General features: G+C 46.0%; 1 protein-coding gene across 1 annotated transcript in view; it reads left to right on the plus strand.

Annotated features, from left to right (window-relative positions):
* The window catches only part of SETD2 (SET domain containing 2, histone lysine methyltransferase), a 54,579-nt gene that overhangs the window by 11,703 nt on the left and 17,256 nt on the right, over window positions 1-25,620 (plus strand). Inside the window, exons 2-12 of the mRNA XM_031607778.2 lie at window positions 1,131-1,146; window positions 4,007-8,418; window positions 10,089-10,220; window positions 11,101-11,229; window positions 13,430-13,553; window positions 14,599-14,676; window positions 14,978-15,075; window positions 17,226-17,352; window positions 18,596-18,730; window positions 19,252-19,380; window positions 21,162-21,797. Coding sequence (XP_031463638.2) covers window positions 1,131-1,146; window positions 4,007-8,418; window positions 10,089-10,220; window positions 11,101-11,229; window positions 13,430-13,553; window positions 14,599-14,676; window positions 14,978-15,075; window positions 17,226-17,352; window positions 18,596-18,730; window positions 19,252-19,380; window positions 21,162-21,797 — 6,016 coding nt within the window. The remainder of the gene's footprint in view (window positions 1-1,130; window positions 1,147-4,006; window positions 8,419-10,088; window positions 10,221-11,100; window positions 11,230-13,429; window positions 13,554-14,598; window positions 14,677-14,977; window positions 15,076-17,225; window positions 17,353-18,595; window positions 18,731-19,251; window positions 19,381-21,161; window positions 21,798-25,620) is intronic.

Here is a 25,620-nt window from a genome sequence, read left to right on the forward strand (position 1 = left end):
TCCCACAGCTCGTTTAAACTCATGGTTCATGTTTCCTCAATAAAAAGTCCAGTTGCTGCTGCTGTAAGAATAATTTATTACCTATTACTAAGCTTTATCAGTTGCACATGAGCTTGGTAGTATATTGCTGCTGGTGATAGGTCTTTGAGGAGGTTGCTCCTAATTCCATGCTGATGATTGCTGAAATAGGGACATACCTGGTTGGTGCTGTGCTGTCGTTGCGTAGGGTCCCTGCAGGGCTGCACTAACCCAGAGCTCTGGTTTCTTTTCCAGAAATTGGTTCTTGGAGTAGCTGAATGCTAGAGGGCCAATCTGCGAGCCTTTCTGTGCAATAGCTTTGACCATGTCAGCACAGCAATACTGAATTATGAGTCAGAAGCTCATTAAATTTAGCAAAGGTCCTGTTGAAAACTTCCTCTGTATTTGTAGGATATAGAGGGAAAAGGCTGCCTGTGTGCAAATAGAGAGGTTACAGTGTGCTTTTGAGGAGGAAATACCAAAGTCAAATGAGTTTTTATGATTAAGCCATGTCGGTAACCACTGAGCTATGGGCAGGAAACTTTTGTATTGTTCCATGTAGTCTCCTAAAGGAAAAACTTCACTGATGCTCTCCAAGGCAGTGCCCAGCACCAGCTTGTTGGGGAGAAGCTGCATGCCAGGGAGCTTTATTTGGGAATTCTGAGCAGTGTGGTACATGTTAGCTGGGGCTGGTGGGTAAAGCAATACAGCAATAAGGTGTCCATTGGGCTGCTTGTAAAAGTGTTGGTGGACTTAGAAAGACAATGTAACAAACTATTTTCCATCTCCCAAGGAAAACACTAAACTACACCTCGTTTTCCAGACTGATATCTGCATTATCTTTGCGACATCACCTCTGTTGAAACAATTCCTGGCTGCCATGCCAGCATCGTGCTTGCCGTCTGCTCTTGGAGGGTTTGCCAGCACCCAGGGCTCTGAGCTTCCCACCAGTGCCGTGTCCCTGTGCAGTGGGTGACACCAGGATGGGTGACAATGGTGGCACGGGGCTACTGTGCAGCCCTTTTTGCTTGTGGGTGTTTTCTTGTTTCTGCCTGATGTTTACACCTTCTTTCTGTTTTCTTTTGCATGTTTTCTCGGCTGGATTGCAATAGAGAAGAAGAAAATGAGGTGAGTGAAATTTATCCCTTTTCCTGTTTTGCTCCTGAGATGTGTGTAGTTACCTTCACCAATGGATTTTATCTGGACCCAAGTCTCGAGAAGCTTTCTTGAGGAGCAGCACAAGGCATCTTCACTTACAAATCCGGTGTTTTCCTGGGGTGTCCCTGGGGCAGTGATGAAGTCTGGAGGGAAAGGAACATGCATGGCACTGCTGATGCCACCAGCACACAGCTGATCAGGTGTAGGGATATTCTGCTTCCTGCACTGTGATTAAGTGAATATTTAATGATTTTATCTGGGGAAAAAATGAGTTTCGTTTCCCCCAATTAATGTTAGGGGAAAGGAGAAAACCTCCAGGGATAGGAACACTTGATAATACACCAGTGAGTGACTGGCAGAATGGTGCTGCTGATAATTTTTATGTGTTAGGACCATTTCTGCTCTGATTGAACTTACTGTGTGTGCTGCTGTGGTGATACAAAAGCTGCAGGACTGCTCATTCGTCTCTGCTGAAGGCTCAGAGTGAGCATCTGTTGCCTACCCTGGGCTGCATAACACTCACAGCAGCATTCTGTGGAGCGTTTGCTGCCTGTAAAACATTAAAGCAAGGAGAACTTTTCTACTACTTTGCCAGTAATTGCTCCCTGTTACATTTCAGAAGCTACCTGTGGGATATTTTTTAAATTTATGGAAGTTGTAGTTTTTCAACTTGGTATTATTTAAGAAGAAATCCCTGGAAGGCTGAGCATGAGATTGAAACATTTGTTCTGAAAGGCATCGTCCCTGCTGAATAGATATGAAAAGCAGAGGAATGGAAGTTTAGCAGCTCTTTCATCCCCTCCAGCCTTTGTTTTGTGTACAGGTGGATGTATCCAAACCCCATTATTCATCTGTAAGCTCAGATTTCAGCTCTGCTGCACTGAAAGTTAGGAAATTTTTAATCAAAACACTGACATATTTTCATAACTGTGGGTGATATTGCACGCAAAATAATTTCACAAAAGTTTTAGTAAGAAAACTCTTGAGTGCTGATGTACTGGTTAGGGTAGAAAGGTTTGAATTTTCTGGTTGTGTAATAAGGGTAATAAGCAACCCAACACACTCACAAAATGACATTGCCTCGTTATATGGGAGCCTGTGCCCAGCATCTTGTGGGAGGCTGGCCTCTAGCATTGAACATCTCAAAGCTCCTGTCACGTGGACTGAACGGTTGGTTTTGTCCTTTGTGCTCCAGTGAATTTGTTCCTATACATTTATGTGTTACACCGTTGTTAGGTTAAAAAAATGGATCACTTCTGAAAACAGAGAGTATTTTCAACAGCCTTTCTATTGAGTTTGGGACAGCATTGGAGAAGAGATGGTCAGATGTGTAGACGTGTCCTGTCCTCAGAGTCATTATTTGGATGCCCTTTCAGCAATAGCAGTCACTTAAAAGCCCCCACAAAGTGGCACCCATTTTAAAAGAGTCAGAGTTTTGGAAAAAAATGTGGAAATAGCATGGGGTGGGGTTTCTATTCTGCTGACATCTTACTTAATAATTTACCACAGTATCTTTAGCTTTAGCAACTCTGCATTGTTTTACAAGAGTTAAATGATAACAAAGTCCATAATACTTCAGAGTGGGTGCAGGAAACCACTGCTGCAGCCAAAGATGTGTTCATGCAGTAGTTATGGAGTAGAACTTACTGTGTACACTGTTCAGACTGCTAGAATAGTCCTCATTGAGTTATGCTTCTTGCACAAAGTGTAATTACATTAATGCAATCTGGATTTACGGGGATAAGGAGTATTGACAGAAACACCCTTTCAACACAATGGGACAACATTCATCATTAGGGATTGTGCTATCGTTACGCTGCGGTAGATAGTGATAGAGTCTCTGCAGAGACAAGCCCAGAGCTTAAAAACAATTGGGCACGTGCCAAGGCAAATAAACACACTGTGCTTTTTGCTCTGAAAGCTACTAATCTCTGGCTTTGATAAATGTATTCTGGAAGGGAAGAAGTTCCCACGTTGAGAAGAGCTTTGTTGCTCTAGGTTTGCGCCATGCCCAAAGTGACATCTCAGTTGCGAGTGTCCTAGAGAAGGTGACTTTCAACTCAGTTGTGTCCCAGACTGCCAGGCTTGCTGGGAAGGACTCCTCAGCAGGACAGCAGATCCCTTAGATGAGATGCATATTTAAGGTGTTAGGGTCCATCAGCTCAAAGGTGACAGTTACCATGTGTGGCTGAGTGCTGATGGACATTCTGCTGGCAGTGATGTGAACTTGTTAGTGTGTGATGTGATCTCCTTGTTAGCCTAGATGGGACTTAGGGCTTAGGGCTGCAGTAGGTTTCAGTGACCTGATTTGGTCTGGCACCAGATATACCCAGGTGCAGTATCCTAGAGTGTGAGAACACACCTCTAGCTTAAAAATGCAGGATGTTTTGTAGCCAGAGACCACAGAAACAGAACAAATAAAGTTTTGGTCTCTCTTCAGTTAATTTTGTGCGTTGAACCCTATTGCTCTTTTTTTTTTTTCTTCTTTCATTCTAATTAAAGAAAAAAAAAAAAACTTTGATTCTTTGAGTTTGGTTATTAATAAGTCAGTTAAAAAGCCTCAGCCTGAATCCCAAAGGAGGTCTCCCAAAAGGAGACTCGAAAGGAATGGATAATTGATTTTGATTAAAAGAGAGGCAGGCTGTATGGCTGTGCTGTCCCAGACTTCAGCCCAGGATATCAATTTCTATTTTATCATTATAAAAAATTTTTTATCATCATAAAAAATTCACCAAGTGAAAGAAAACTGTTCAGTACTTGCATAGAACAGAATTTAAAAATAAACACTTCTACTAATGGCATCTTTTTTTTTTTTTCTTTCTTTTTCCAGAGCAAAACTGAAACCGTGCAGAAAACTGGCTTTATCAAAGGCCCAGTGTTCAAAGGTGTTGCTTCTAGTCGTTTTTTGCCCAAAGGCACCAAAACGAAGGTTAACCTTGAGGAGCAAGGAAGACAAAAGGTGTCTTTCAGCTTTAGCTTAACCAAGAAAACCTTACCGAACAGATTTCTGGCCGGTCTGGGAAACGAAAAACAAAATGAAACTCAGAACTCCCCAGCAGTATCCTTACAGACTGATTTTAATCCCAAAATTAGAATGGACCTTGGGGATGCTGCTGGTTCAGCGGAGGAGTCTTCACCTCCAAAACCGAAGGTAGAATTGGGGAAAATCCATTTTAAGAAACATTTACTTAGTGTCACAACCAAACCCCCCCCACCAGCTGCAGCAGCAACTCTACTGCCGCCGCCACCGGCTCTGGCACCGGTAACAGAACCAGTGGCAGCGGCCACGGACTTTCCATCGGCACCACCACCTCCACCAACAGCATCACCAGCAGCACCAATGCCTGTCCCTGCTGCAGCAGCCTTGCCACAGCTGCCCGTCACGCTCATGTCAACGCTGTTGCTGTCACCACCTGCAGAAGCAGAAGTCCTGGCTTCTAAGGAGCTGTGTCACGTAGTCACTAAGGAGGCTCCTGAGTTGGACCTTAAGCAGGATGTGGTATCACACGGTTTGGAAGAACATATAACTCAACACGTGGCCGAGCAGGTGGAAGTAACTCCACAGAAGGAAGATTCCCATATTGGGAAAGATGATGAGGTTTCAGACAGCTCCAAGGGTGCTTCTTTGTGCTCTAGAAAACAGGGCTCCAAAAGGAAGTTCTCCCAGTCTGATGGCACGTTGTTGGGCTCTGAGTCTGATGAAGATTCCGTGAGGACTTCTTCCAGCCAGCGCTCGCATGAGCAGAAGATATCCAGTGCAGAAAAGGAGAGGGATCCCAGGAAAAGCTCTTCCTCTCTCAGAGGAGAAGAACTGAAGTCCTCCTCACGCTCCAGATCAGACAGAGATGATAAGTATTCTAGCTATTCGAAATCAGAACGAGATTCGCGGTATGCATCCTCCCGATCCAGGTCAGACAGAGAAAGAAGGCGAAGTCGGTCCCATTCTCGGTCCCGGTCGGATCGGAGCTCCCGAACCAGCTCTTCCTACTCGAGGTCGGAGCGCTCACATTACTATGAATCTGACCGCAGGTATCACCGGAGCTCCCCGTACAGAGAGAGGACAAGATACTCCCGCTCGTACGCAGACTCCAGGGGGAGGGAGAGTTCTGATTCGGAAGACGAGTACAGGAGGACGCATTCCAGATCCAGTGACTCGAGGCGGACGTCGTCCCACTCCTCCTCGTACAGAGAGTCAAGGACTTCTTACTCTAAGTCAGACAGGGACAGCAAAGTAGAGTCATCTCATGCTGACATGGAGAGGAGAGGAAAGTCTTCTTCAAAAGCGGATAGAGATTCAAAACGGACTTCAGAAAGTGAAGTAACCAAAAGGTGCTCTCCCCTTAACGAGCTCGGGTATCGAAAGGGGACTTCCCATTCTAAGCCTGACAGTAATGTGAATTCTTCCCGTTATAAGTCCACCCCTTCAAAGACCCCTGCACCAAAGCCTGATAAATTTAAAAGTTCTTTCTGTTGTACAGAATCAGTTGAAGAAATAAAACAGCAGTCTAATTCTCTAGATTTAGAGACCTCTTGTTTAAAAAGCAATGAGATCAGAGTGTCCATTGCAAAAAGATTTGAAAGGGAAAAGACACTTTCTCCATTAAATCAGTTAAATGATTCCCCCACTTTTAAAAAGACAGATGAATCAAAAGCTGCTTTTCCTCACTCAGGGTCCGAGGAACTTGCAGGCAATGAATGCCATGACAGTGTTAAGGAACAGGAGACTTTAGTAAGGGTAAAGCACGAGCAATTGAGAACATGTTTCCCTATAGAAATGAATATAAATGGGTCCCCAGAGGGTAGCTCTGACGATCTGGCAGCTCCCAGTGCCTCCAAAGCAGAGGATGTCACAGTGTCTTCTGATGATAGTTTGTGTAGGTTGGAAGCATCACACATTGGAAGGACGAGTAACTCGTATCCGCTGCCATCAAATGGATTTGAGAGCGTGTATGCCTCTAAAGAGCACGAGCCCAACGATTCTCACATACAGTCCAGCGAGTGTAGCAGCCTGTTCAAGGAGGAAGAAGCTCTGGTCCTGGAGCAGCAGAGTGAAGCTACGCCTTCACCAGTTGTGAATGTAGATCATTCCAAAATTTCAGTGAAGAAGCTGGATGATCAGGCAGCTCCCTGTGACAAAACCAAAGAATCAGTTTTTTGCTACGTTTCAGATGATGCCACTCCTTCTTTGTATCATTCAGAAGTTGAAATCGAAGTTGAACCAGCAGATGTAAAAGTGACTTCCGAGGCGTTTCTGGACTTGCACGTTGAACCGCAAACGGTGACATGCGACTATGAAAGCACAGAGGATCCGAATTCAAAGTCTGCATGTGAAGAGGAGCAGTATCACATTAACCCACCCCATCAAGCTGGCCTAGCTGTGGATAGTTCAAGCAGGGATTCTGCCCAGGACTGCTGTTCACCCAGAATCAGGCAGGACTGTCCTGTGGTTACTCAGCATCTGGAGGAAAACATCCCCTCCGAGGGGGACAGGGCCCCGCTGAGCTGCTCGGGCACTGGGGAGGTGCTCGAGTTGGATGTTCAGCACGTTGACCTGAACTCAACACAGGGCAAGCTGTCACTCAAGGATGAGCATTCCTATTATTCCCAAGTGCCACTGGAACACTGCAGCAGAGAGGAGGCAGTGGAAGAAATGGCCGTTACTACGGAGAGAGTCAGTCCTGATGATCTGAAAGAGCAAGGCCAGGGAGCGTCTGCTGAGGATGACGGGGGGAATGAGCCCTTGGTGGCTTCGGCTTTTCCAGACGCTTCGTTTCCATCTTGTGATGATGTGGTGGCTGCAGAAGAACCAGAAGCCATAACGCAAGCCCCAACGTGTGACAGCAGTGGTGCTACCTCCGAATTCACTCCCGCTCCCCATGATGACTATTCCGACACGGCTGAAAGCGACAGCGAGCCAGGCAGCGACGACAGTGAGACAGAGGATTCTGATTCAGATGACGGCGTGCCGCGGAAGCGGCTGCAGTCTGTTGTGGTTGTCCCAAAGAACTCGAGCATTGCGATGGAGGACAGCAGCCCCTGCTCCTCGCGGAGCAGCCAGGGCACGCGGCACTACTCTGACCATTGGGACGATGAGAGGCCAGAACCAAGCAGGCCCTACTATGAGGAGAGGCCAGAGGCTACGGCGAGTAACAACGGGCCCCAGGCTGAGAGCAGGTGCTCTCCAAGAGGGATGGACAAGAGTCCGGCCTCATCTACTGAGCTCAGCAGGAAGGATGGCGAAGAGCTGCGGGCAGACGTCTGCCAGCCGCAGAGTGATGGTGTGGACAGCACGAGCCAGGCAGACCTGGCGGTGGATTCTCAAGGCAAACCCAACCCAGATGAGAGAATGCTTAATGAGCTGATGTCCATCGGTAGGCCACTTGGCCGGCAGGAGGAGCAGCCATTTTGTGTGCCTGAGAGCTTTGAGGGCACCGATGAGTCTTGCCATCAGATGAGCTTTTCTAAGCCGGACAGCTGGCAGGGGAGTGAGGGTCTCCATCAGTCTGGCCTTGGGGACTGCTCCAGGGAGGATGGTTTTCATCCAGGGGAGGGTATGGGTGGCGTGAACTGGGAATTGCAGGCGGAGAAGCCCAGCAGCACCTATCAGCAGCCAGATAGCAGCTTCGGGGTCTATTCGGGCTATGTGTACCAGCCAGGCACAGGAGCCTACAGCAGTTCTCAGAACTGCTGGCAGGGCAATGGCTACTGGGATGTGAGGTCTGCTGGCCGGCCTGCTGGAGGCAGCTATGAACGAGTTCAAGGACAAGTGCCGGATTCTCTAACGGAAGATCATGAGGAGTACGAGGATGACCACTGGGATGATGAGTGCAAGGCTGGCTTCCCCAGCCCCTCCAGTAAGTTCCACACTCTCGAGCAGAAAGAGACAGGCTCCGTGCAAGCCCATGAGATCAGCAGCAACTCGAGCAAGGAGCCGGTGTCCGGTGCTGAGAAAAAGGAGGAGGTAAAGGCTTTGGAAAAGAACGATGTGAAGGAGCGAGGCCCTCCCAAAAAACGACGGCAGGAGCTGGAGAGTGACTCCGAGAGCGATGCGGACTCGAGGGAGAGAAAAAAGGTGAAGGTGGAAGGTGAGCAGGAGGTGGCACCGCAGGACTCCTCCATGGTCGGCCGCCCGTGCATCATGGATGACTTCCGCGACCCGCAGCGCTGGAAGGAGTTTGCCAAGCAGGGGAAAATGCCCTGTTACTTCGACCTCATTGAGGAAAATGTGTACTTGACAGAAAGGTAACTGGAGGTTTTTTAATTTTTTTTTATTTTTATTTTTGCATATAACTGTTTTAGATTTCAACTTCTGTTAGATTCTGTGATAGCTTTCTTAAGGCCATACTGGCAACTGGTACAGCAGGGAGGAGGCATGTCACATTTCCTGCATCTCAGCATTGCTCTTAGAGGACAAGATGCTGTACTGGAGCTGTAACCACGCTGGATCTCCTCCCAGCGATGGGCCCAGATTGATGCAGGGGGTAGAAGAGTACAGGGGAAGAATCACTTATATACCTTATATACCTTAGTCCATGTGGCGTCCCCTGTAGCTCATGTGATGAGGGTTGCAGGAGGGATTTGCTCATCTGAGATTCCTACCATCAGCACAGAGTAAACACTTTGTTCTTGTACCCACGGTAGTTTGCAGAAGTGATTTTCTTCCAATTTTTTCTTCCTTTTTTTTTTTTTCTTTTTGCTGCTCTCTCTGTTGTTTACCATTCATGTGAACATGGTGAGACCACATTAGAGCCCAGAGCAGTGGATAGAAACATCATCTCCAGGCTTGTCCGCATCTGTTCAGTGTTCCCAAAGGGAAGTCAAGAGTGGGAAAAGTTTTGGATGTGTATTGTGCCTTTCCAAAAGCTTTGGGTAATTGCATGTAATTATTTGTCACCTCAGAGCAATGAACAAGTTAGTTCAGCTCTAACAGCTGTGGTTTAAATTAGCAGAGGGTAATGATTGTAGATTATCCTTTAGTGGGAATATTGACCAGGATGGGGACCTTTGAAAAAAAAAGCCTTGTTTCAGAACTTTGGGGTTATTCAATAGGAGCATTGCCTCAGAGCTCAACAACCTCAGTTTGTGCCAAAAAATACTCCCTCTGGATTTAACATGTAGGTAAGAGTCCTTAACGAGTCTGTAACCAGTCTTATTCTTTGTGCAGCCCTTCTGATAATTCATGCCCATTTAAAACCTTTGCATTTTTTAAATCATCTTAGTTGACAGTAAAACAGATTTAATTAGCTAAACCATTCAGTTTGCTGTATTAAAATTCATCTGTTTTAAAATGCTATCTGTGCTCTCTAGTGGTTTATATGTTAAAATTATAGAATATAGATTTTCTCCTGGCTTTGTATCAGTGAAACCAAAGAGCATTAAAGAAGGCTAGAAGGGAGTTCTTGGAGATTGTCTTCATGGCATTATTTATGCTAATAGAATATAGTATTTCAAGAGAGGCTAATCAAAACCTCCTATCTTTTTAATATAAACCTTATAATTTGTCCCATGTGTTAGAAATCTAGCTGTAAAAATCAAGAATGGCTTCCCTGGAGTTTGTTTTTTTTTACTTGTGAGACAAAATAAAGGGTTTTTAGTCCAGCCTCTGTGTGTGGGTGTGTGTGTATACACATCTACATTGATAGTAAAACTGAATTGTGTACATTAAGGATAAGTCAAAGCTAAGTATCCTGGGATGTCTTTCTAAGAAACAACCTTACATGATCAGAAAGCCATCACCTCCTGCTTCAAACAGTGGCCATAGTTACCCAGAGGTTCTTTGTGGTTGTTCATAGGTAGTCCATGTGTCCAGTTTCTAAAGGATAAATTAATTTCCTCCAGTAACAATTGATAGAAGATTAATTTCTGTACCTGAATAATGTCTCAACTCTATGTCTATGACCTGTCTTCAACAGGAAGAAGAGCAAATCCCACCGGGATATTAAGCGAATGCTGTGTGAATGCCCTCCTCTCTCCAAGGAAGAACGAGCTCAGGGGGAGGTTGCTTGTGGAGAAGACTGCCTGAACCGCCTGCTCATGATCGAGTGGTGAGTTGGCCATAGTTGGCCCCTGTTGTCCACAAGATGGCTTGGGAGCACCTGGAGGAATTCACACTTTTCTGGTTGCTGGCCACAGGCTGTCACCATACTCCTGTTTTCACTGACTAGTGTGGATTCAGCTTTAGAGCCTACAGAGAGCATTTAAATCTGACCTTAGGTCTTTTAAACCAAGTATTTTTCTTAGTGCTCTCCTGTAAAACTCACTGCCAAGGCCTGGAGTCCTCTGCTCCTGGGGCTTAATTCGACTTCGTTGTAAACATGGCTGATAGGAGAGTGTCAGAAATGCAAATACTGCTCTCTGTGAGTTGCTGATTTTCTTTCGTTTTTCCTTGTGTATCTGTGCTTTCCCCAGGGTCATGCAGGCCACTGCTATCATCTTATTTCCCCTCCTGGTTGGGATTGGAAGGCCAAGGGAGCTATTGCCCACATGAGCGGGAGGCAGGGACTGGGTGCCTGGGGCTGGGGTTGGTAGGCACAACGTGCAGGTCATAAAGCTGGGTGGAAGAGTAGAAGTTACCTGCCAGAAGCCCTGCCCTTAGTTGTTAATTTAGCCCAGGTACAATGGAATGGAAGATCTTGAGGTGAGAACTCATGAAAATTATGGAGAGAATTGGCCAGTTCAGCCCACTTTGATTATACAACGTACAAGTGCAGTAGCATTTGCATTGGAAATGTTTTTATCTTCTTTCCAGAAATAGTCTGCATTTACATGTTGACAGTCAGATGGTTATACTTTTTATAGCAAAACACATTTGAAAGTTTTGCACTGAGTTTATTATGGTTACATGGCATCTCTTTCCCATCTGAGCTGCTTCTGTTGCTGACGTTGTTATGATGGGAATTGAGTTGTTCCATTTCCTTCTCCTAGTTCTTCCAGGTGCCCAAATGGTGACTTCTGTTCCAACCGACGCTTCCAAAAGAAGCAGCATGCAGATGTCGAAGTAATCCTCACTGAGAAGAAAGGTTGGGGACTCAGAGCTGCCAAAGATCTCCCATCGTAAGCTTTTGCTCTTTGGATGATGTAGTTGTGCTATTTCACTCCCTCGTGCATGGAAAATAAATTGCTAATGTTATCTTAGTTTCACTGATGTTAGTAGATGTGCTGAATTCCTTCCAGTTTTATATGCTCTATCAAGGGTTCCTCTTCGTTACCTGCATGTATATGTCCTAACTGAGCATTGGATCACCCACTTTGGTTTTACCCTCTTCCACCAAAGTTTAGTAGAGTTCTCAGTAGGGCTTTTAGCAGGCTTGCCTCACCCTTCCTCTTTTATTTAGTGTGTTCCCTTCTCCCTGTCACTTGGCTTAAGAGGAGCATGCTCTCTTTGCATCCCTTTTCTTCACCACCTCTAAGCTTACCCTCTTCTTGAGTCTATTTCCTTCCCTGTTGGACTACATAGAGAACCCATGGAGCCCTTTGCTCCCTTGCTAGTCTGTCCTTAACTACCTGCTGTACTTCTGAGTGCTTGTTTTACACTGGTGATGCTTACAGTTCCAACTCTGGTTTTGACTTGTCTATGTTTAGCTAAACCCAGATGTTAACTCTCACACCATGGCTGGGTGCATGCTTAGTTACGTAGTGTCTGACACACAAAAACTACCAGGACCTGAATACCAAAGTTGCAGTGTGGGTGAACCCATCTGCCTCCTCCCAAGCTGGCAGCAGAATGGATGCCAGTATTTTTGGAATTCCAGTTCTGAACCTGGCACTCTCCAAAGCTAAGTGGGAGGAAGCATAGTGCCAGGTCCATTTTACTGTGCAGGTGTGGTGCAGGGGGCAGGCATGGGACAGAGTTAGGACAGACCAAGGAGATGTTGTGGGCCTTCTGCCATGGTGCCTTCTTAACATCACAGCAGTAAAAAGAGCTTTGAGTAAGGCCTCGAGAGACAGAATAGGAGTGTGCATGTCCGAGCCTGGATACACTCCTGAATTGTCACAGGGCATGCAGAAATCAGATGTGAAGCTCAGCAGATGAGTAACAAAAGGCTTTGTAGGACAACTCACCTTGCTGTGAGAAGCAGTGCTGTGCACTGGGAGTTTCACCAGGCTCTGATTTGCATTTCAGAAAGTTGTGGGATGGGCATGGTGAGCCTGTTCAGTCTCAAGTGCATGAGGGACTGTGATCTTTAAGACAAGAATTTAATTGTGCAAAGGTTTTCTGTAACTCAGGTTATTTTAGTGAGTTTCCGTGGAGACTGATTTTTCGCTTCTGTGGAAGACAGATGTCTGTTAAGGAATCCAGGAATGGGTTTTGGCACTCTTGGAAAACTATAGATCTTATGATAGTCTTTTTTTACTGCTATATCAAATACGTGAGACTAATTAATAGAATCGTAGAGTCATTTAGGTTGGAAAAGACCACTGAGATCATCAAGTCCAACCCCAACCCATCCCACCATGCCCACTGATCAGTGCCACATCTCCATGGTTCTAGAACACCTCTAGGGATGGTGACTTCACCGTTTCCCTGGGCAAAGAGAGCACCAGAAAGCAGACTATGGGGGCTCTCAAAGCCAACGAGGGGTGATGCAGCCAGAAGGAGACCACTCCCACCTGGCTGGGGATGGTTCAAAGACATTTCTAGCTCTGCTCTGCTCTTCTCCTGCCCTCAGGTTTCCAGGCTTAGAGTTCTGTGGGCAGGAGTGCTCCATCCAACAGGGAGCTGGGCAGGAGCTGCTGCTTTCTGCTGTTTAAGCACAAGGGAAGAGTTGAAGGATTCAGGTTGGCATTAAGCAAGGGAAAACGTAGGACAAGTAGCTTAGCAGTGTGTTGTGATAGGCTGGGGTTGGGGTAACTGGTTGTTCTCCTCCATCTCTGCTTGAAATATCACCTTTCCTAGGATCAAAAAGGGCTTTTTATCAACCCCACATTTTGCCCACCATATCAACAAGGTGCAGGAAGGTTTTCCATTTCATTTTAGGAAAACCTTAATTTTCTTTGTTGTCCTCTGCACATTGCCCCCCAAATTTGGTTCTTTTAGAGAGCAATCATTGCTTGTAAGGCCTCTGGGCCTTTCACTCTGATACTCCTGGAGGTATGATAGTGTGAAAAATGAGCTAATCTGAATGGCCTGAGATGAAAGCTGGAACAGAGTGCTGTACCAAAAGGACAAGCTTGTCTCAAAAGCAGTTAATTTCCATTCTCTGGTGCTAATTGCTCACTGATGAGTGATGCTTTTCCCCCCTATGCTTTCCAGAAACACTTTTGTGTTGGAGTACTGCGGAGAGGTGCTGGACCACAAAGAGTTCAAGGCACGTGTGAAGGAATATGCCCGCAACAAGAACATCCACTACTACTTCATGGCTTTGAAGAATGATGAGGTGAGCAGGGGGCCCACCAAAATGCTTGGCATTGAGAGGAGCTAGCTGGTGGGCTCAGCCCCAACTCAGTGTGAGCACCCAGTGTCCTCAGAACAGGTGGTGTGGGAGAAGTAGTCCTTCTGTCCCACAGCTTTGCTCTGTTGGGAGACACCACACCTCTGTGAGGTGCTTGGAGCTGAATTTATTTATTCATTTATTAGCAAAATAAACCAGTCTAGGAAACATATCAACAAGAAATCCAAGTTTTCTTACTTCCCCAGTTTACAGAAGTATGCTTCATTGGTCCAACTTGAGCCAATAGAGTCCTCACATATACCAGAAGTTCTTAATGTACTTCAGCTTAACAGCAGTTTTGGGTCTGTGGAGTGATGGAGCTGTGATGCAGAACTGTGGCACTGCCTACCTTGAGCTCTGGCTCGCTGGGAACAAGGGGTATAAATAGAAATGCAATACCCAATTCTGCTCATCACTTCTGTCGAGATTTTTTTTTGGTCTTGAGATTTTTACAGTAAATGAGCTAAAAATATCCCCATGTTCTTTTTTTTTTTTTCTTTTTCCTTTTTTTGCCCTCTATGTAAGCAGTTCTGGTAGGTGCCATGGGATTGTGATGTGATCACAAGGAAGCACAGAGGTGTTTTGCCTAGTTAAGAAAGGGAGAGCACAGTGATCCATGGGGCAATCTTCCCATTAAAACACAATCTGTGGGGCTCCACCAGCCCTGATTCTCATACTCTGTATCAGAGAGTCAGAAACTGATGCTACAAACTCAGAATCCCACCAAACCAAAGAACTCAGTATCAATCTGTAATGAAAACTAAGAACCACATATCATTTTCTTCTTTTTGAGGGGCACTTATTATCCCTATAAAATCGATTCTCTCCCAGTTAAATAATGCTAATAGTGCAGGAGGAAAGGGTGGTGACTTCTGCAGTGATTATGTCCTCTTTCAGCCATATTCTGTGTTCCCAGATATGCTGCTCAATATTTCTGCCTCATGCCTAGGGAGGGCAGTCTGTTTTATTATATTTGTTGTTTCCTTTCCAGATAATAGATGCTACCCAGAAAGGAAACTGCTCTCGTTTTATGAACCACAGCTGTGAACCAAACTGTGAGACACAAAAGGTAAACTGCTGGATCAAAGCTGCTTCTGCTGCCTCTCACTTCGCTGCCCTGTGACTTAGCAAGCTCCAAGTGAAAGGCATTTCTCCTTTATCTTTCTGTCTCTTTGTTTTTTTGATGTAGCTTCTTGTTAGTCAAATATAAACAGCCACCATTGAAATGGGCAAGTATGGTGGGCTCAGTTAGCAAAGCTTAAATGTATCACTGTTGCTTGAGAAGGATTTGTCTTGCTAATTTCATGCAAAAAAAGAAGCCAAGCCTGGCTGTTTTAATAACCATTGTCACTTTTTTTTCCTTGCCTTAGTGGACTGTGAATGGGCAGCTCAGAGTTGGGTTCTTCACCACCAAGCTGGTCCCGTCAGGCTCCGAGCTGACCTTTGATTACCAGTTCCAGAGATACGGGTAGGTTCCATCTCTCTCTCTGCTTCAAGTGTTGCAAGTTACAATTTTTGTGAGCACCGATGCAGTGAAGAAATGATACTCCAAAGCAGAGTCTCATCTAGCAGAACAGTTAGAAATAAACAGGAATTCAACTGCATGAAATGCCACCTGGATAAAGTTTCTCTATTTCAAACAGAATAGGTTTGAAATCACTTTATTTTCTTTTTCTTCCACTTCATACCATCTCTCCCCAGTGGAAACTTCCCAGATAATGATCTGACTGTTTCTTTCCTCAATCTAACTATTAATTGCCTGAGCTTTAGACTTTGCCATGTTCTTAAATAAAGCCTCTTCATTCTTTCCCACCCACTACTGTTTTACAACTTTGCAAATACTTGCAAGAGCTGTAAAAGCCCAACAGATAGCACATTCCTTCTCTCTGTCAGACTGCACATGTGCAGACTGCAGCGTGGGCTTTGCTCTCATGCACTTGAGCTCAGTATTTTCTATTGCTGCTCATCCAGGCGTACTGCGAAGTATTTCACTCTCTTTGACATGATTAGCACAAAATGGCATCTAGCCGTTTTGAAACGTGCAATTATGGGATTAGCTGTAGATCTGTCATATAATCCCTAGGCATCTTTACCAAATACTGTTTTTTTATTGAGCATTTCTTCCCTCTAGATCCTGCTTTCTCCAACAATGTAAGCAGAAGGATCAGAACTGAATTTTTAGTTGTAGGTCGATTCATGCTAAAATGTCAGATACTGCCATGTAGTTTTCTGTTCCAAGTGGTAGTCAGGCATAGACCATAGAATCATTGAGGTTGGAAAAGACCTCTGAGATCATCAAGTCCAACCCCAGCCCATCCCTACCGTGCCCACTCACCCATGCCTGTTAGTGCCACATGTGCTCTTTTCTTGAAAAGCTCAGGTCTCTGAAGGTGAGATAGTACCTGACCTGATAGCTCATTAGAATCCCCAGGTGGGATTCATCTGCCTGGATTTGCCTATCAGAAAGTGCATCAGCCCATGCAAGCCATCGTGGAGCTATGTGCTATGAGTGGTGGGGGCTGGGCCTTGCTAGGGGCTGATGGTCTCATCCTAAGGTAGGTGCCAAGTGCATCAGCTCAGGTTCCAAGTGGCTGCTCACAGCACTCATCTTCCACCTGGTCTGGTCTTTTGCTGTATTGGCTGACTTGGTATCTCCTGTATTTGAGGTCAGTCACTCTAGTCTCTGCCTCACTGGAGTTTTTTAGATCTCATCTCACATGTCTACTTCCTCATCTTCTGCTTCATATAAGACAATGCAGCTTCTCTGTTACTGCTGATACTGCACAGCCAACTTCCTCCACTCAGTTCTGTGTCACATAGAACGATAGAATCATTAAGGCTGGAAAGGATCAACTTCGATCACCAAGTCCCACCATCAGCCCATCCCCACTAATACAATCAAAAAAGATGCTCTCAAGCAATTTTGGCTTATCATAGAATCATCATAGAATCATTGAGTCGGAAGGGACTCATAAAGGCCATCTGGTCCAACTCCCCTGCAACGAACAGGGGGCACCCACAGCTCGATGAAGGTGCTCAGAGCCCTGTCCAGCCTGACCTTGAGTGTCTCCAGGCACTGGGCATCCACCACTGTGTAATTTTGGTTGATTGCAAAGTGTGGTGTGAGTTTAGTGGATCCAACTCTCCAGCTTTTTCCTTTCTGGATTTTACTTCTTGACCTGGAGAGGGCCTGGAACTGTACCATGCTTTGGCTTTCTGTGGAAACAACAGGGAATCACAGCAGCTGGTTAAGAATTAATGGATATATTTAAATGTTTACTGGGTAGAATGAAAGGCCTCATCATGCAGGAAGACATGAGAACTGTGTGAAGAGCAGAGAATTGGTGAAGTACCAGTTGGGTCTGGGCAGCCTTGCTTTGCAAGACAGTGCAAACCATCTGAGAAGATGGGATGTGAATGTTTTCCATATTTTCTTCTAGCTGCTTAGCAGGAATTTGAAGAACAATGAAAAGAAAAGAGAAAAAGAAGTGCCAGAAGTGTCACGGCAATGTGGTTAATGGTCTTTTCTCACTGCAGTATCAGGATTAAGATACAACAACGGGCTGTGAGTGCAATGGATTCATTATTTAACTGTGTGTTACTTCTGTCCTCAAACAGCAAAGAAGCTCAGAAATGTTTCTGTGGCTCAGCCAACTGCAGGGGCTACCTGGGAGGAGAGAACAGGGTCAGCATCCGGGCTGCAGGGGGGAAGATGAAGAAGGAACGTTCCCGTAAGAAGGATTCGGTGAGTGGGATTCACCTGGTTGTCTGTTTTTTTTTGTTGTTTTTGTCACTGAAATGCAGCACTGTTGAGGACATTACCTGAAATTGGACAGCTAAAATGCTGCCATCCTCAAGCTGGGATGTGAAATCTGAACCTCTAATTGCTTTGGCCTAGAGGCAAGTCAGCGCCGAGGAGCTTGTGTGAACACGCACTGTGTTCTCTCTGAGTTAGTTCCAGTTGTGTCTGCAGCTGGATGTGAATGAAATAAGGAATTGAAATCCAGTCTTTTTAAAGCCTTTTTATAGCTCCTCATGCATATAAACCTCTTCAAGTGGTTACATGAGCCTATTCTCTGCACTGAATGGCACTGATGGATTTATGGATGCAGGAAGCAGTCAGGAGGAGTTCTTAGAAGCACTTTGCACTCAGGAAGAAGTGATGTGCACTCCTTTTAGCTCCTACAAAACAGAATTTTTCTTTGCCTGAGGAAAGAAAGCCCTGTTCCTACCAATAGCATTTGTTACCTGCTCTTTTGGGAGGTGCTGCCTTTGAAAATGCCAGCTTCATTTTCACATGCTGAAATCCTGAGAGTCAGGAAGCCAAGAAATCAGAAGTCATTTGTAAGTGGTTTTAACATGCTTATTAGTGCCACTGAGCAGTGAGCTAAATAGGGAAGGTTGGTGTTTCAATGTCTGCACAGAGAGCAGTGCAAACACTGGTTGTGGTTATAAATATGAATTGGATGTTTAAAGAATCATTGCAATTAAACAGTTACAGTCATTTGATGCACATCTGTTTTCCTATGTGAAAAGGTAAACTTCCAAGTAGAAGCTTTTTGGGCACACGCTTGGAAATTCCCCTGCAGAGCACTCTGCACATGGCATGGATGTATATATACATCTCAAATGTGCTATTCATTAGGAGAAATGCTCGTTAGGGCTGGGGATGCCTTGGTGTTGCGTGCGGGTACGGTTACAGGACAGACTGCCCTCTGTGCCTTCCATTTGGGGTGGTGTAAAGAGAGCTGGTGGGAACACTGCACTTCTGTATGGTATTTCAGGTCTAAACAATGTTGAATTGTTTAAAACCGTAATATTCCAGATAAAAGCAACCCAACCAAACTGAATCAAATTAAAGCCAGACTTCTGTCTTACAGTATGCGAGAATGAATCGGGAAGGACTTGTGCTGCCTTTCAGGGCCAAGGGAAGGAGCTCTTAGCATCATGTAGAGTGGCTTGATCATGGCTTTCTGTCCTCTCCATAGGTGGATGGGGAGCTGGAGGCACTGTTGGAGAATGGGGAGGGCCTCTCAGACAAGAACCAAGTTCTCAGCTTGTCCCGGCTGATGGTGCGCATCGAGACCCTGGAGCAGAAGCTCACCTGCCTCAAGCTCATCCAGGTGAGCAGCTCCAGGCTGGGGTGGGAGGGAATTGCTGGGTAAGCAATGTCTTGTAGCCATTATTTGAAGAAGAAGGAGAAAATAGGATGAAAAGGGTCTCTCAATGCCAACACCCCAAGTGTGAGCTGAGCAGCTCTGCTTCATTCAGAGATAGTGTGTAATAGTTGGCCTGGTTTTGTGATTCCTCTGAATCAGTGCAAGTCACCTGCAGCCCGCCTACAGGGCAGCGTGTTACCTCGTGAAGTTTTATTCTGCAGCATGAGCCACTCATTAATAGTTGTAAACTTCTGCTGCATGTGTTATTGCACCCAAACCAGCAGCCATGTCCACCTGATTTGCATCAAACACGTGCCAGTCTTGGCTCTGGCTCTTTGTTTCATGTGTTTTCTCACTGGCAGTAGGTCTGGTAGCTGACAGATAGCACCCACCCAGCTCAGCGTTAGCCACCTTAGGATGTGGATAACAAATGTAGGTTTTGTTGATGAGTTGCTGACCCTTCTGTGTTACTTTGGCCCACGCAGAACACGCACTCACAGTCCTGCCTGAAGTCCTTCCTGGAGTGCCACGGCTTGTCACTGCTGTGGATCTGGATGACAGAACTGGGTGACAGCAGGGGAAGCACCGCCAACAACCTCAAGCTGCAACTGGAGGTCAGTGGTTCCCTTAATTCCAAAATTCAGGTTTGAAGCTTTCATAATGATTTTGCTAATTGCTCACAGCATGTCCGTTTAAATATTATGTTTTTGATAGGTGTATTGCACACCAAGTGTTGGTGCAAACAAACTGCAGGTATCCTCGCAGACACAGCATGAAACTTCTGCTTTAAGGGATGTTCTGAATACATGGAAGGAATTTGCCTTTGTGGTTTTTCTTAGATTTCTGAGTTGGTGACATGAGCCAGACTTAAACAGCAGTGGCAGCAATCCTTATTTATTCCATACTGAACTACAGAGGCAGTTTGAGGTATTGCTTTGACGGGCTGAAGTGGAACTTTAATACTTCTGTCTTCTATATGCACTTCAGCGTCGCATGCAAAAAACATCTGGAAGTTCCTTTCTTAAAGATGCATCTACAGAACTTTGCTGTGGATTTCGGAGAGGCGTGCCCAGCCTTGAGGCCAAGGACAGAAAACAGAGCTCAGGGTGCCCATCTTATTACTAACTCCTGCTTCGTGTCCCCAAGGTGGTGGCAATGCCTGGCAACTCTTCTTCCTTAGCTCAGCATGGTTTTTCTCCTTTAGCATTCAGAATGAGCTCTGCCATCCTCCTGATCCCAAGAAGAATGATGTCTGACAGCTCCATAACATATACTGCTGAAGAGATGGCACTGATGGCAAGCCAGCTTTGGCAGCCATATACTTCTCAGATTAGGATTTGATTGCCCTGTTGCACTGGAGTAGGTTCAGGTGATCAGCATCATTGTTCTCAAAGCCAGAGCTGCTCCCCACAAGTGGTAAGAGGAGATCTGAGCCACTGTGTCATTGGTGGCTTTGTCTCCAGTCTTTATGGATGTGATCACACCACGCTGACTATTAAGTTTGGTGGTTTTTATGGCTTTAATATACTCTTAAAATCTGTGCAATTCTTTACAAGTGAGGATGTGGTAAGGGTCAGGTCACACTTCACTTTTTTTTTTCTCCTTTATTTTTTACATTGTTTTAGGAGAATTGGTCTTTGGTCACCAGCTGCCCGTGGCCAGAAACCAGCACAGTGCCCTGAGAGTATCTTCTGTCCTTTGCTCCTGGAGGGCTGATTTTAAGGAGGAGCAAGTTGAAAAGCTGGGCAACTTCAATTGCTGGAAAAGGCATGGCTTTGTTTTGCTTCAGAAGGACTGTTTGTCAGGGATTTGTGCTCTGGTTTTGAGAGAGAGACTGCTGAAGTCACTATAGTATATGTTCTGAAGTCTCTGAGATGTTCTTTAGTGCCCATCCAGCCATGTGACAGCACATTTAACCAGAGACTGCTGAGCTAGTTGTCCTGGGAATGGCTGTGGCCATCTGTAAGTCCTGAGCTCTTTGAACGTGGCATATTGCAACTATGTGCTCACTGCTTTCTGCTCCTGGTTTGCTTGCTCTCAAACAAAAAAAGTGGAGGTTCACCACTGCAATTCAGCCTGCAAGACGGATGCTGCTGTCCCCAGCTTGTGACCAGGTTGGGTATTAGGGAGAACTTCTTCTCTAAAAGGGTGTGATGCAGTGGCACAGGCTCCTGTGGCACTGATGGACATGATCAGTGGGCATGGTGAGGTGGGTTGGGGTTGGACTTGGTGACCTTAGAGGTGTTTTCCAACCGTAATAATGCTGTGATTCTATTTTATGATCCTGTTCACATCAATACATCAGTTATTTCTTGAGAAAGGGGAATTGTTCCAGGTGGGAGAGAGCTATGAATTCTTCAGCTCTTAACAGCTGTGACTCTGTCTTTGCAATTAGATCATGAAGACGCTGGAGCTGCTGCCCATACCCACCAAAAACATGCTGGAGGAGAGCAAGGTGCTTCCCATCATCCAACGCTGGGCTCAGACCAAGAGTGCCATCCCACAGCTCAGTGAAGGTGATGGATACTCGAGTGAGAACACGTCGCGCGCTCACACACCGCTCAACACGCCGGAGCTGTCTGCCAAGCAGGGTGCTGAGGGAGACACGGATACCCCCAAGAAACTGGTATTCCGGAGGCTCAAAATTATAAGTGAGAACAGCATGGACAGTGCCATCTCAGATACAACTAGTGAGCTGGAGGGGAAGGAAGGCAAAGAGGACCTGGATCAGCTGGAGGTTCCCCCGCCGGAGGTGTCAGAGGAGCAGCAGCCACAGCAGGAGGTGAAAACAGCCACGGATCCACCAGTGGAGAGCAGCAAGCCCCAGGAGCTGGAGGCTGAGCCTGAAGCTGAGGTCAAGGAGAGCAATGGCACCAAGCTGGAGGAGCCCATCACGATGGAAACACCATCTCAGGATGAAGAGGAAGGCGTATCTGATGTCGAGAGTGAGAGGAGCCAAGAACAAACAGACAAAATTGTGGATGTGAGCGACTTGGCCACCAGGCTGCTCGACAGCTGGAAAGACCTGAAGGTAAGAAGCACCCTGCTGCACCTGCATCTCCAGCACCTCTGTCCTTGCTGAACAGCACACAGCGATGTTGTGGTTGAGTGCATGCAGGGCTAAGATGCATTCTGTTGGTAAACTTTGACAACTGGGATTGCCATTTGTACATAAAGAGCTTTTCCAGGTGCTTTCTATATATATCCTTCCATTGCAAGTTACCCTGTCTGATTCACAGTAGGTTCCCAGGCTTTTCTGTGCTGCACACTGAAAGGAGCAGATTAGTATGGCCACCACAAAGACATCTTAACCACCTAGTTAGAATTTTTAGACTGTTTAGGGGGAGGGCAGCTTTGAGTTCTCAGCTATTCAGAAAAAGGCTAGCAGCAGTGCCACAAACATTTTTGGTTGGCATGGCCCAGTATCTATCACTGTTGATACAAACTGATCATCCATCAGCTCTCGAGTTGTCAGAAGATTGTCAGTGTTTCCTGTTCTGCAAACATCCATTTTACATCTGCAATGTAGAAAGCCTCCAAAAACCACTGGTTGGCAATTTCCATTTTCTTGATGGCAATTTAAAGCTGGGTTCTCCTCTAGATGTTTGTAGTTGGTGTTTAGATCAGGTAAATACTTAGATTTTTGGATGTTAATCTGAGCCTTTAAATGTAGCTGCTCACTACTTTGCTTCCACTGAGAAGCAGATAATCAAGAGAAGGGTTTAAAGGCTACTGGTTGCCTTCTCCAGGACTGACCAACTGTCCCTGAGCACTGTAGATGGATGGCTTTCTTTGCCACTTGATCTTTAGTCAACAGCTATCTTGTGTGAGGTTGAGGACACAGATCTGTAACTTGCCACTCAGTGCTTGAGGCATTTTCTTGGGATTTTATTAGGTCTTTGGGAACTTCTCATCCATCAACTGTTTCTATATTTCTTGGGAAAACAAAGAGGGTGGGAGCTTTAATTTTTAAGTATTAAAGCAACGTTTGCTGAGAATCCTGCAGAGCCAAGGCAGTTCCCAGCCCTGAGGCTCTGAGTGCTGTCCTCACCAACATCACCAAAGTCAGATGAGAAAAAAGGGACCCTTGCATTTTCCCAGTGCTGCTGCCCTGCAGCTGAGATACAGCTGAGTCCCTGCCAGACCAAACGAGGATTTCTTGGTGGAGGTCTTCTGCACTTCTCTTAATCAAGCATCTGCCCAGTTTTTAATTAGTAATCTTTAAGCACGTTTACATTTTACAATGCATCAGACGGGTCAAGAGTTCTTTGCCTATTGAAATGGATAATGAAAAACGACTGATAAAAATGAGTGGTGCCCATAATGCAGTACCATAATGTGCAGATGGAGGAGACCACAGTGAGCTTTGAGTCCTTGAACCTTCACTCGTGTTGTTTAGCTGTCATAGGTGCATTCATTAACATTTATAAAACATACCTAGCGTTTTACTTAAGATAAATCTTACCTTAATCTCTGAATTTTTCAGAACAATCTCATGTTCTTGAAGTTTTGCAGAATTGTTTGAGCACTGGAACAGGTTGCCCAAGGAGGTTGTGGATGCCCCATCCGTGGAGGCATTCAAGGCCAGTCTGGATGTGGCTTTGGGCAGCCTGGTCTGCTGGTTGGCAACCCTGCAGGGGGGTTGAAACTAGATGATCTTTGTGGTCCTTTTCAACCCAGGCTATTCTGTGATTCTATAATTCATAATCATTCCTCTAACTGGGGGAAGAAGTAAGCCTTTACCATATAGAATGTGAACTAAAGTGTGTATCTGCAGAAAAGTTATGCTGTGCTTCATGTTCCTTCCCCTCTCCTCTGCACGAAGTTGATCTATGGTGTACTGTTCTCTAGGTTTTAACCTGCAGACTCCTTGTGTGTGCCTCATGGGTTAAGTGACACTGTCAGGTTAAATTTTGGGATTACATTGAAACAGAGCCCTTTCCCATTCACCAGTAATACTTGGGGTTGTTGAAACTGAGAGCTAAGCTAATTCCTGTCCTGTGCTGCAGATGCACCTGCTCTGGACCACCCATACAAACCTTTACATGCCGCAGTGTTTAAACTTCAAGCAGCAGACAAACAATGCTCAGAACTGCTCAGAAAAAATGGGAAGTTGCATAAAATGAGGAACTTCCTTTGAATATTGCTCTGTCATGCTAACACCATGTGCTGCATCCCAGCCTGAGTTATCTCTGGAGCCAGGAGGAGCTCAGGTTGGGCACAATGGGAGCCCTCAGCCATCAGTTTGGGATGTGCACTCACATCCCCTCTGTGGCTGTTGCAAGGGATTTATTATCGTGAGGATGCCACCAACCCGCTGCAGTGTGTGCTGAGGGTGAGGGTGTTTGTGGTGTACCCAGTCAAACAGAATTATACAAAAAAAAGTCATTTTTCTCCTACAAAGCATATCCCCACTCGTGGCACTCTGAGTTAACTGCTTCTGTCCGCCTTCCACCTATTGGGATGCTGCCCAACGCTAACGATGGTGCAGCCCTAAATGACCAAAGGAAGCTGGCTGGGGTGGTTGGGAGGGGGGTCTGGAACCTCGGGACTTAAGCTTTGTCCTCTCCAGTGGTGCTGATGACCCCCTTTGTAATTTCACCCATTTCCATCCAGCTTCTCAGGGCAGCGAGGAGCTTGTTAACATCACCAGCTGACCATGTGTCACCTTTTCTCAACTCCATTTTCAACTCCGTGCTGAAGAAGGGAGAGAACGTAGCGTGCGTGCTGTGAAGAAACGGGAAGATGGTTGGGAAGCTGGATGGTGCATGAGCAATTTAATAGGTGAAAAGAGGACAGAGGTGGTTAACTCAGTGATGCCGACGTTATTTTGGTGCGTCCATTGCCGGCAATGGACGTCGCTCTGGGAAAATCCCGACCCCTGGCACGAAAGGATTAAGTGAGCTATCTTTTTCTATACCTCTACACACAGGCCAGCTGCCTTGGCTCTCAGGGCTGCTCCTTGCCTCACAAAGAGCAATGCCACCGCTGTACATCCACCACATCACACACCTACCACGCCCCATGGGGGAAGTTTTCAGCCTGGGCTTGTGCCTGTGTGCCCTGCTCTCCAAGCATGTGGGGAGAGCTTTCCCCAGGCTGAAATCAGACCCTGCTGCACTCCAAGGATTGTGCTGTGGTCCTGTGCAGGTAAGGTCTCAAGGACAGCAGTCAGACCCACAGCAGAACAACACGTGCTGTGATGGTGGAGGGTTCTGATGCTCTCCCCTCTTGGCATCTCAGAACATCTTCCAGCGTTACCCTTCTCAGTAGGGTTGGCACCACGAAGGGGATGTGCACACCTCTGGTGGCTGGGATCTAAGCTGTTAAGAACCTGTCATGAAGCTTTTTTCCTTTTGAAGGTTTAAACTCAGTAGGGGCAGGAGGCACGTTTGGTGTTGTGTGCTGATAGTTTGAGGGCTGTCTGCTCATTAAGTTTCATCACCATTTACCCAAAGCTGATCTGCAAGTCCTACAGCTCCATGTCCCTCTCCTTAGACATCCAGTTATGGTCTGCTGTCTGCACATCTAAAATCTGTCCTTTAGAGAACTAGAGCTGGATAGGAGTCATAGAATCATAGAGTGGTTTGGGTTGGAAGGGACTTTACAGTCCACCCAACCCAGCCCAGGTGCTCACAGCCCCATCCATGACCTTGAGCGTTGGGGAGATGGGGCATCACAGCTTCTCAGGGCAGCCTGTTCCAAACAGGTGATAGCTTTGAGGCTCTGCAAACCTTCTCTTCAGTAGTTGGAGAAGACTTTTATTTTTAGGGAAAACTTGATCCAAGTGACTTGGATTTTAAGGGTTTTAGTTGAACACTTTTGACTTCATGAGTATTTAGCAGTTCAGGGCT

This window comes from Phasianus colchicus, chromosome 6 (assembly GCF_987193195.1).
Source record: "Phasianus colchicus chromosome 6, bPhaCol1.hap1.1, whole genome shotgun sequence".
Lineage (NCBI taxonomy): Eukaryota > Metazoa > Chordata > Aves > Galliformes > Phasianidae > Phasianus > Phasianus colchicus.